We start from the raw sequence: 11,395 nt of genomic DNA on the forward strand, positions 1-11,395 counted from the left end.
GATGGCACCTTTCCCGAAGCTCAGCGTAGGCCCCTCGGGGTGCAGGGCCAGCGGGGACCCAGGTCGCCTCTGCCTGGCAACCCCCCAGGGTGTCATTAGGATAACGAGCCTTGTGGATAAGGGAGAAGCGGTGGATGTCATATACCTAGACTTTAGTAAGGCATTTGATACGGTCTCGCATGATATTCTTAGTGATAAACTAGGCAAATATAACTTAGATAGGGCCACGATAAGGTGGGTGCATAATTGGCTGGATAACCGTAGTCAGAGAGTTGTTGTTAACGGTTCTAAATCCTGCTGGAAAGGGATAACTAGTGGAGTTCCGCAAGGGTCTGTTTTGGGACCCGTACTGTTCAATATCTTCATCAATGATGTAGATATTGGGATAGAGAGTACGCTTATTAAGTTTGCGGATGATACCAAACTGGGTGGGGTTGCAACTTCTTTGGAGGATAGGGACATAATTCAAAATGACCTTAGCAAGTTAGAGAAATGGTCAGAGGTAAACAGGATGAGGTTTAATAAAGAGAAATGCAAAGTGCTCCACTTTGGAAGGAACAATCAGTTCCATGCATACAAGATGGGAAGCGACTGTCCAGGAAGGAGCATGGCGGAAAGGGATCTAGGGGTCATAGTGGACCACAAGTTGAATATGAGTCAACAGTGTGATGCTGTTGCAAAAAAAGCAAATATGATTCTAGGTTGTATCAACAGGTGTGTTGTAAGCAAAACTCGTGAAGTCATTCTGCCGCTCTACTCTGCACTAGTTAAGCCTCAGCTGGAGTACTGTGTCCAGTTCTGGGCGCCACATTTCAAGAAAGATGTGGAGAAATTGGAAAGGGTACAGAGAAGAGCGACAAGAATGATTAAAGGTCTAGAGAACATGACCTATGAAGCCAGGCTTCATGAACTGGGCTTGTTTAGTTTGGAAAAAAGAAGATTAAGGGGGGACATGATAGCGGTTTTCAAATATCTAAAAGGGTGTCACAAGGAGGAAGGCGAAAATTTGTTCCTCTTGGTTTCTGAGGACAGGACAAGGAGTAATGGGCTTAAAGTGCAGCAGGGGAGGTTTAGATTGGACATTAGGAAAAAATTCCTAACTGTCAGGGTGGTCAAATATTGGAATAAATTGCCAAGGGAGGTGGTGGAATCTCCCTCTCTGGAGATATTTAAGAACAAGTTAGATAGACATCTGTCAGGGATGGTGTAGACGGAGCTTGGTCCTGCCTTGAGGGCGGGGGCTGGACTCGATGACCTCTCGAGGTCCCTTCCAGTCCCATGATTCTATGGAGGGGGCTCAGCTGCGGAGCTGGACAGGTGCCACAGTGAGGGATCCCACACTGGACACGCCGTGGCCGCGGTGCCCTAACCCCCGGCTGACCGGGCCCTCTCTCCCTGCAGTGTTATGGCCTGTGGGATAACAAGGAGGACGCCTTTGCCAAGTGGAAGCGCGAGGCCGAGCGGGCAGCGGAGGAGAAGCGCGAGGCTGAGCGGGTGGCGGAGGAGAAGCGCGAGGCCGAGCGGGTGGCGGAGGAGAAGCGCGAGGCTGAGCGGGCAGCGGCAGAGAAGCGTGAGGCACCGGAGCCGGTGGCCAGGCCCGACAGGGGGGACGGGGCGGAGGCGGTGGCAGAAGGGCTGGAGCCGGAGCCCCCGCCCCTGGAAGAGGGGGCTGGGGAGGGGGAGAAGGGGACCCACCTGCGCTTCCGGAAGAAGAAGGAGAAGAGGCGGTGGAGCAAGAAGTGGAAGGCGGTGGAAGTGGCAGGTATGGGGGGGTGAGAGCACACTCCACACGGGGGGAGCAAAGGACCCAGGCTGGGGTGCAAAGGACCCAGGCTGGGTTCCCCCGCCAGCCCAGCACTGCAGGGACCCACTGCCAGATCAGGCTGGGATGCCGGCCATGCCGCTCTGCTTGGCCCCCCCTCCCCCGTGCTTGCTGACCCCAGGCTGGCCACATGGGGCTAAGCCTGGATTTCTGACCCACAGAGGAGGAGGCAGAGGTGGAAGTGGAGGCGGAGGCGGAGGCGGAGATGGAGACGGAGGCGGAGGCAGAGAAGAAGCAGAGCCCATCCCGGGAGAAGCTAAAGGCAGCTGGGCTCAGAGTCAAACTCTTCTTCCTCTCTGTGTAAGTGAGCCCGGCCTCGGAGCCCCCCCGCACCACCCGAGTGTGGGCGCAGCCTGACCCCTGCCGCCCCCGCCCAGTTGTCAGGTGTGGGAGGCGAGAGCTGCCCTCTGCCAGATCCAAACATTTGATTTGCTTGATGGCTGGGACCCCCTCCTGCCTGGGATGCTGAGGGGGTGGAGACCTGCCCCCCCTCCTCCCTGGGGCTGCCTGGCTGATCAGCCCAGCCAGCCTGAGTTTTTCACCCACTCTCAGGGCACAGACAATGTACCAGCCACTCAGGTGCTTCTTCTGCGCCCTCCTGTGCACCAAGTACCGGGCTGCCACGGACGTCTACGCCCTCATGTTCCTGGCCGACGTGGTCGACTTCATCATCATCATCTTCGGGTTCTGGGCCTTCGGGGTAAGCTGGGCCCCGGCTGGGCTGCAGGGCCGGCCACTCCCCTGGGGACCCGCTGCCCCGGGCCAGGCGCCTGCCCCGCCCACCTGCTCCAGCCGCCCTGTGGGGCTGCCCCACGGGGCCCCCGGCCCGGCACTGTGCACTGCAACGGCCCGTCTCTCTGCTTCCCCCCAGAAACACTCGGCCGCGGCCGACATCACCTCCTCACTGTCGGACGACCAGGTGCCAGAGGCCTTCCTGGTCATGCTGCTCATCCAGTTCTCCACCATGGTCATCGACCGGGCCCTCTACCTCCGCAAGACCGTGCTGGGCAAGCTCATCTTCCAGGTCTTCCTGGTCTTCGGCATCCACCTCTGGATGTTCTTCATCCTGCCGGCGGTCACCGAAAGGTCCGTCCCCCTCGGGGTGGGGGAGCTGCCTGGGCACCTCGCTTGCTCAGCACCGAACGACGGGAGGGCGGCTGCCTGGTCGCGGCCCAGGTCCTAGGGAGCCGGGATGCCGGGGTTCTAAGCCCATCTTGGTCAACTCCCGGGGGGAGCCCAGCCCTGCCCTGCCCCTCAGCCAGGGGGCAGGGCGATGAGGCGAGCCGGGGAGTGTGACCTCAATGCACATGCTGCCTGGGGTCCGGCCTGGCCCAGCAGGGTGGGAATCCAAGCCAGCGGCAGCCGGCAAATCCCGCTTGGAGGCAGCCGGCGCCAGGCAGATGCCTGCACCCTACAGGGTGGAGCCAGGCAGGAGCAACGGCCCAGCCCTCTCCCGGCCTCACCGCCTTCTCCCCCGGCTCTGCCCCGCAGGATGTTTAGCCTGAACCCGGTGGCCCAGCTGTGGTACTTTGTGAAGTGCATCTATTTCGCGCTGTCGGCCTATCAGATCCGCTGTGGCTACCCCACCCGCATCCTGGGCAACTTCCTGACCAAGAAATACAACCACCTCAACCTCTTCCTCTTCCAAGGGTAACGGGCCCCCTCGGGGCTTGGGGGGCTGGGCTCCTCCCTGGCCGAGAAGCCTCTCTCCCTGGGACCGGGTGCAGGGGCCGTGCAGCACCATCGCGAGGGAGGGGCGCGTCCCGGGCTGGCAGAATGGGATGACCCAGCTTGGCAGGTGGTCAGCACCCCAGGCCTGCCCCTGAGCAGGGGATCCTGTGTGGAGGGCACCCCCTGGTGGACAGAAGGCAGCTGGTTCCCTTGGGGTGACCCGGTAACCACTCCCTCTCCTCTGGCCTGGGGCAGGTTTCGCCTGGTGCCCTTCCTGGTGGAGCTGCGGGCCGTGATGGACTGGGTCTGGACAGATACCACCCTGTCCCTCTCCAACTGGATGTGCGTGGAGGACATCTACGCCAACATCTTCATCATCAAGTGCAGCCGGGAGACCGAGAAGGTAGGACTCCCCCTCCCTTTGCAGCGGTAGCAGCCAGCCCTGCGCCGCACAGCGCTGCCAACGGCCGGCCAGCGCCCACTGCTCCAGAGGTCACGGGGGTGTCGCACGAGCCGACCGGTGCGGAGGAGCACCCGGTTCAGGCAGACACAGCCCTGGGCTGCAGGGCTGGCCATTCCCCCAGAGACCTGCTGCCCTGGGGCAGCCCCCGGGGATGAAATGATGCGAGGGGGAGCTCTGTCTCCCGGGACAGAGGTGAGGAGAGAAGTTGGCAAACTCCTGGGAGCAGCTAGTGAGGAGCAGTCTCATTGAACCTACACGAGTCTCATTTAAACCACCCCGGGAAGGCAAGGAGGGAATAGTGAGCAGATGCCCAAGTGCTCCGGGAAAGGCCGGCAGCCGAAACACTCCGATGGCTGAGCTCGCGCGGCCGGTGTTACGGAGGGTGTGGCAGGCATCCTGGAAGGTGTGTAACTGACCGAGCTGGGTCTGGGCACGGCTGAGGGCGTCCGCTTAGGGCAAATTGCTCAGACTTGGGGCTCCTTACGGCCACTGACTGGAGACCTTCCCGACAGGCCACAGACCAGCCCCACCGAGCACTTCACCTGCCTATCTGGCCAGCCAGAAGCCTCACGAGCAAAACCCCTCAGACATCCCAGCTCTCCCTGTGCCCCAATCAGCCCCGGGCCTAACACACCGGTGAGGGGTTCTAGAACCCGATCTCACCTACCCAAACAGGTTCTCCGGTCCCAAGAAACCAGCCACAGTTCCCAGGTCAATTTACACTCTGGATCTTACCCACAGGATCACGCTGGGCCAGTCCTTTAGAATCTAACATCTAAAGGTTTCTTACTAAAAGAAAGAAGAGTGCGGGAGTGAGGTTGTTAAAGGATAATGCATTACATGCATCAAATCACCTGGTTCTCGATACAGGTTTGCAGCAGAGATGTTATAACTGCTGGCTTAAAAGTCTCTGGTGTACATCCTCTGTCAGGATGGGTCCACTGTTCTTTCTGGCTCGTGGTTCCCTGCAAGGCTGCCTCTGGGATCAAGAGCTGAGCTGAAGATCTAGATGGAGGGTGCCACATGGCACTTGTATCCCTCTCCTGGCATCATCTTGGCCGCAGCAGGTCACCTGGTCCCGTGGCCTATCCCTGTGTTCCATGCTGGTAGCCCTTAAGTATCAGTCACATTCCTGAGATGTGTATTGGCACCTTGCTAATTAGCATAGCCATTGGCTGAGCATTCCTTGCAGAGTACATGTTTATAACTCCACATACAGATATTATACAAGTACATGAATAGCACACACAGAATCAGTAGAACACAAGCTTTCTTTGGACACCTCACATGGCCCCCTTTTGTATACACCTTTGAGGCAAACGTTATCTGGCTGCTCCCCTTAAAATCCACATATTCATTCTGCTGATACCATTATTGGACCTAACCAAGTGAGTTATAAGATCAAGAACACATATTCCTGCGCATCCAGAAATATAATCTACGCTATCATGTGCCGAAAGTGTCCGTCTGCTATGTACATTGGACAAACATCTCAGACACTTCGCCAAAGGATTAATGCCCACAAAACAGATATTAGACAAGATCACAAAGAGAAAACAGTTTCTTGCCACTTTAACCAGAAAGGACACTCTCTAAATGACTTAGCCACCTGCATTCTGCTACAAAGACCTTTTACATCTGCACTTGAAAGGGAATCCTCTGAACTGTCATTCATGTTAAAATTCGACACTTACCGACAAGGACTTAACAAGTCTTTGAACTTTCTCACCCATTATCAAGACAGTTTCCCCAATTATCACCTGTAATACCATTAACTCACAAACATCCCACTCTCCCTACCTTTAATATCAGCAATTCACAGACACTTACCTTCCTTCCTCCCCCTTCCCACCCCCCCGCATCCTCCTTCTGTTCTGCAATGTGATTTGTCCTTTTCATATTTGTTCATTTTTTTAAATTGTATCCTTTGGTATATATGGTTGTGACTACTTTCTTCCACTATTTGATCTGAGGAAGTGGGTCTGGCCCACGAAAGCTCATCATCTAATAAACCATCTTGTTAGTCTTTAAAGTGCTACATTGTCCTGCATTTTGCTTAAAATCCAGTAACATGACAGGGTGATAAGCAATGGGACGCAGGACTAGCCAGGGACAAAGCGTATCGGAAGGACAATGCAGGTCGCTGTGAGAGGTGCAGTGCTGGAAGCAGAGTTGTTAAGCTAATAAGAAGCACACGGGATCTTTTTCTGGGGAAAAGGCAACATGCCGCATTTATTGAGAATACAGTAGAAAAACACTTAGCATCTGCTCCATAGAGACAAGCCCACAGACACACAAACACAGGCACAAAATCTTGTCATTGCTTGAAGTTACCAGTCTGCTGCTCACATTAACTTACTAGCCAGGCAAGTTAAATATGAAGGAGAGGAACTGGGGGGGCTTCTCTGGGTCCGGACCGATGCTCTGGTGATGACCAGACGAGACCCAGAGATTAATGCAAGACACCCCATCTTCTATAGGACTTTTCTCCCATTCCAATCTGTGCATTTTGCTTCGTCAGCTCTTAATCAATCACCATTTTAACATCTGGTTATCGGGAAGTTGTTCTTTGCCATCTGACATCAGTATATCGGTGCCTCCTTTCCGGTGTTGTTTCAAGGCTGTCTTGTCTGTAACCGCGCACTTGTTTCTTAACACTGCAAGGCCGCTCACATGCCCTCCATCTGTCTGCTTTGCACTGGGCCCAATTTATGGAGCCTTGATGCCTCTGAGTCTTCCAGCCCTCTCCCCTCCCCACTGTCTGGACTCTGAAACTGTTGGGCCTACAAGTTCTCTCTCCAAACTCCCGCACACCCCTTCCTCAGGAAATGCACAATCATTTCACACCTGGGAGAAGGGAGACAACTGTTCACACAAAAGGTATCAATCTGTTTCCTAATACAAAGCTTCTATTAGTACAAACTTTTCATTCATTCATGATATTTTCTTTATAACACAATCTATTCCTCTGATAACTCCTAAGAGCAACAGTGTGATCACGCTGACTCCCAGGGATCCTGCTGATCTCTGTCTGTCTTGACATCAGATACCGACACGGTGGCTGCGTCTAGAGTGGCAAGTTTTTCCGAAAAAGCGGCCGCTTTTGCGCAAAAACTTGCCAGCTGTCTACACTGGCCGCTTGATTTTGCGCAAAAGCACTGACGTTCTACTGTCTGAAATCAGTGCTTCTTGCACAAATGCTTTGATGTTCCCGTTCGGGCAAAAGCCCTTTTCCGGAAATGTTTTTGCACAAGAGGGCCAGTGTAGACAGTTAAAAACTGTTTTGTGCAAAAAAGCCCTGATGGCGAAAATGGCGATCGGGGCTTTTTTGCACAAAACCGCGTGTAGATTGGCACGGACGCTTTTCTGCAAAAAGAGCTTTTGCGGAACAGTGTCCGTGCCAATCTAGACGCTCTGTTCCGCAAATGCTTTTCACAGAAAAACATTTCCGTAAAAAGCATTTGCGGAGAATCATGCCAGTCTAGACGTAGCCGAGCAGTTTGCCTGATACATCTGTATAGGGCCTAGAAGGCTGTTCTTCCCTGCTCACCAGAGAAAGGCGGCCAGCGGAGTTAGAGCTGTTTCACATTCGTTCTCACACTCCCCATTAAGCACATCACATAAACCATTCTACAACTCTGTGGTCCACGGAGCCAGTACAGAAAAAACGTGAAGTGAAGCAACCCGTCCCTTCGCGTCTCCGTGGCTTGGAAGTCCAGGCCTGACTAGCCAGCGTGTACAATACTGCCGACCCTGGCTGGGGTGGTTGGGTGCACAGGCAGATCAGAGAGGCTACAAAAACAGAAAGCCAGTAACTGGGGGGTTCAGCTGTCCCCGTCCTGACTGGGAACATGCGACAGTGTGTTAGGGACAACTAAACTTTACCCTACTTACAGACAGACAGACTTACATTCTGTCTGTCCCCCTCAGTAGCTGGAGAGAAAACTGCCCCAGAGACAAAGAAGGGAAAACACTTGGGTGTCCGTGCCCCTTGGGAGCCGTCCGCACGGCCGGGGCAGGCGCGTCCCTCCCCAGGCCAGGCCGGGGCCTCCGGGAGCCCCGCCAGCCCCGCGCTGAGCCTGCCTCTCCCCGCAGAAATACCCGCAGCCCAAGGGCCAGAAGAAGAAGAAGATCGTCAAGTACGGCATGGGCGGCCTCATCATCCTCTTCCTCATCTGCATCATCTGGTTCCCTCTGCTCTTCATGTCGCTGGTGCGCTCCGTGGTGGGCGTGGTCAACCACCCCATCGACGTCACTGTCACCCTCAAGCTGGGGGGCTACGAGGTACCGGCCGGGGCTGGGCCCAGGTGGGGGGGGGGGGGGCCCTGGCTCCGATCGCCATCCGCGCGGCTTGAGCGAGGGGACCCGGGGACCTTTCTCAGGCGCCGCTGGCCTGGGCTTGGCTGCTTTGGAGTCAGGCGATGGCCTGGACTCCGGTTCCTGGCTGTGCCTGCTCCCTTCCCCCCCCCACGTGACCCTGGGCCTGCAGGCGCTCTGAGATCCCTGGACAGCAGGGCCTGCGGCTTCAGTGCCCCCGCGCCCCTCCCCGCACAGCCTCGCTGCCAGCGGGCGCGGCACGGGGCGGGGGGGCCGTGGCTGGGGCTGGCCCTGCCCTGACGCTGGCTCCCCGCTGCCTCGCAGCCACTCTTCACCACGAGCGCCCAGCAGCAGTCCCTGCAGCCCTTCACGCCCCAGGACTACGAGGCGCTCACCCACCAGTTTGAGCGGCAGCCGGTAAGGGGGCACGGCTGGGCAGAGCCGCCGAGGGGAGAGGGGGAGTCTGATTCCCAGGGGGGCAGTAGTGGGGACCAGCTGGGGCTGGCTGGCTGGCTGCTCTGGGGCCTGGCTCCCGCCATGCGACCTTCTGTGCCATGGGACTGGCTCCCTGGGGGGCTGGCATGCAGGCGCCTCCGAGCAGGTGCCCTTGTCTGGCCCCATTGGGGAAGCACCCACAGGCATGGGTGGACCAGATGTCTCCATCTCCTGACAGGGGTGGGGGTCCCTGCCCTGCACTGCCCCCCAACGGTCTCCCCACCACCTGGTGTCAGTGACTGGTGGGGGCCAAGCCTGGGGGAGGGGGATGGTGCATGGGGCAGGGCCTTGCCTGGGGGTAGCGGAGGGGTACCATGCCTGGGGCAGGGCCGTGTTGGGGGCAGGGTCGCAGTCTGGGGTGGGATCTGGGGCTGGGTGGTCCTGCGGCAGGGGCCGATCCCGGAGCGGGGCGGCTCTGGGTCAGGGTCCATGCCCCGTGCCCGCCCTGACATGCCCCGTGCGGCGGCAGGTGGCCATGCAGTTCATCACGCTGTACGGCTACGAGGACATCGTGACGGCGCGCATCGAGGGCAGCTCGGGCTCCCTGTGGAGCATCAGCCCCCCCAGTCGGGAGCAGCTGCGGCGGGAGCTGCTGAACGGCTCGTCGGACATCACGCTGCGCTTCACCTGGAACTTCCAGAGGTAGGTGGGGTCCGGGCGGGGCGCTGCCCTGGACCTGCCCCCCACCCCACTCACCTGCCACCCCTCTCCCGCAGGGACCTAGGCAAGGGGGGCACCGTGGAGCACACCTTCGAGAAGCACACCACCGACCTGCTGCCCGGCACCCCAGTCCGCACCGAGCTGGCCAACCTGCTGCAGGGGACCAGGGACGCCCCCGTGTGAGTGTGGGCACTGCCCTGGGGCAGAGTGGGACAGCGCCGGGGGGCCAGGCCACTTACAACCCCCTCCTCGCCATGAACCATGGGCTGCCGGGCGGCCAGGCTGGGGGCAGCTCATGGTACCCAACTGGCTGATCCCTGGCATGTGGGTGCAGTGGGGGATGGCGCAGGATGGGACGGGCCAGCAGTGGGGAACGGTGCAGGGCAGATGGGCTGGCAGCGGGAAATGGCATGGAGGGTGGGGACGGGCTGGCAGTGGGGAGGACGGGCCATCGGGCAGCGGGACGCGGGGGGGGGCAGCAGGGAACAGCACAAGGTGGGCAGCGCCCACCAAGCACAGCGCCTCTGCCAGCCGTCCCCATGCCCCTTTCCTCGGAGCCTGGCCGCCCCAGCAGGGGCCCTTGGCACAGCCCCCTCACCCCTCCCTGTGTTGCAGGCAAGTCCCACATCTCTTCCCCCAGTACATCCGGGCGCCCAATGGCCCAGAGGCCAACCCCGTCAAGCAGCTGCTGCCAGGTGAGCCGGCCAGGCGCTGCCCCCATGCGGAGCCACTTGCTGAGGGGAGCACCTTGTCGTGGGGGGCAGGGCAGAGGGGCGCACCCCCATGTCTAGGGTGACGGGCGTCCCCAGTCTCTGTGCAGCCTGGTTCCTCGGAGGGGGGCAGGCGAGAGGAAAATGGCCCCACCTGCTATGCTGCCCAGCCACAGGGCCCCCCGTGAGGAGCCTAGCCCCAGGCAGCAGAAGGGCACCCCTGAAGCACCAGGCATTGCAGTGATGGGCAGAGGGATTGTGGGGCGGGGCTGCCTGTGGGCGTGGCCCAGCAGGGGGCGGAGGGACTGTGGGCGGGGCTGCCCGTGGGCGTGGCCCAGCAGGGGGCAGAGGGACTGTGGGGCGGGGCTGCCCATGGGCGTGGCCCAGCAGGGGGCGGAGGGACTGTGGGGCGGGGCTGCCCATGGGCGTGGCCCAGCAGGGGGCGGAGGGACTGTGGGGCGGGGCTGCCCGTGGGCGTGGCCCAGCAGGGGGCGGAGGGACTGTGGGGCGGGGCTGCCCGTGGGCGTGGCCCAGCAGGGGGCGGAGGGACTGGGGGGCGGGGCCCAGCAGGGGGCACTTCAGGGGGTGGCTGGGCTGCACCTGGGGGGGCCTGACCCTGCTCTGTCCCGGCCCCAGAGGAGGAGCAGAGCTACCTGGGCATGGAGGTGCAGCTGAAGCGGGAGCGCGTGGGCCCGGGGCGCGGCAGCGGCAGTTTCCTGGAGTGGTGGGTGGTGCGGCTGGCGGACTGCCGGCAGGACTGCCACATCCTGCCCATGGTGATCTTCAACGACAAGGTCAGCCCTCCCAGCCTGGGCTTCCTGGCCGGCTACGGGTGAGTGCCGGGGACCGGACCCCCAAAAGCAGCCGCCAGCGGCTACAGCTGGAGGAAGGGGAAGGAGGAGGGAGGAGCCTGCGGTAGCAGCTTGGGTGTGGAGGGATATCAGCCAGAGGCCCAATTGCTCTTGGATATGGAGAGGCGGCGGGCAGGGCACCAGCCCAGGGCTGGGGGGCGCTCCCCATTGGTAGCATGAGGGGGACATGCTGTCTGAGCACAGCTGCAGGACTCCCTGTGGGCCAGGCCCTCGCATGCAGGGCGGGAGGCCTTGCAGGGGGGCCCCTACAGCTTGTGCTCCCCGGTTCCGTGTGGTACAGCCGGGCTCAGGGCTTCCCGCTGTCGTGCTCGAGGGGGCCCGTCCCCACCCTCCGCTCCAGCCCGGCAGCCCCCCACAGCCTGCGCTGACCCCACCTCCCCCTGGC

General features: G+C 59.7%; 1 protein-coding gene across 5 annotated transcripts in view; it reads left to right on the forward strand.

Annotated features, from left to right (window-relative positions):
- The window catches only part of PIEZO1 (piezo type mechanosensitive ion channel component 1 (Er blood group)), a 99,919-nt gene that overhangs the window by 87,540 nt on the left and 984 nt on the right, over positions 1–11,395 (forward strand). For 4 of the 5 annotated variants that reach the window (XM_075939877.1, XM_075939874.1, XM_075939878.1 and 1 more), the window contains 12 exons: positions 1,402–1,762; positions 1,984–2,122; positions 2,375–2,522; positions 2,694–2,908; positions 3,314–3,472; positions 3,749–3,896; positions 8,052–8,240; positions 8,598–8,690; positions 9,238–9,410; positions 9,485–9,607; positions 10,044–10,123; positions 10,775–10,970. In XM_075939877.1, the coding sequence (XP_075795992.1) occupies positions 1,402–1,762; positions 1,984–2,122; positions 2,375–2,522; positions 2,694–2,908; positions 3,314–3,472; positions 3,749–3,896; positions 8,052–8,240; positions 8,598–8,690; positions 9,238–9,410; positions 9,485–9,607; positions 10,044–10,123; positions 10,775–10,970 (2,024 nt within the window). The remainder of the gene's footprint in view (positions 1–1,401; positions 1,763–1,983; positions 2,123–2,374; positions 2,523–2,693; positions 2,909–3,313; positions 3,473–3,748; positions 3,897–8,051; positions 8,241–8,597; positions 8,691–9,237; positions 9,411–9,484; positions 9,608–10,043; positions 10,124–10,774; positions 10,971–11,395) is intronic. The other variant, XM_075939875.1, reaches the window with a different exon arrangement.

This window comes from Pelodiscus sinensis, chromosome 12 (assembly GCF_049634645.1).
Source record: "Pelodiscus sinensis isolate JC-2024 chromosome 12, ASM4963464v1, whole genome shotgun sequence".
In the NCBI taxonomy this organism is placed as follows: Eukaryota; Metazoa; Chordata; order Testudines; family Trionychidae; genus Pelodiscus; species Pelodiscus sinensis.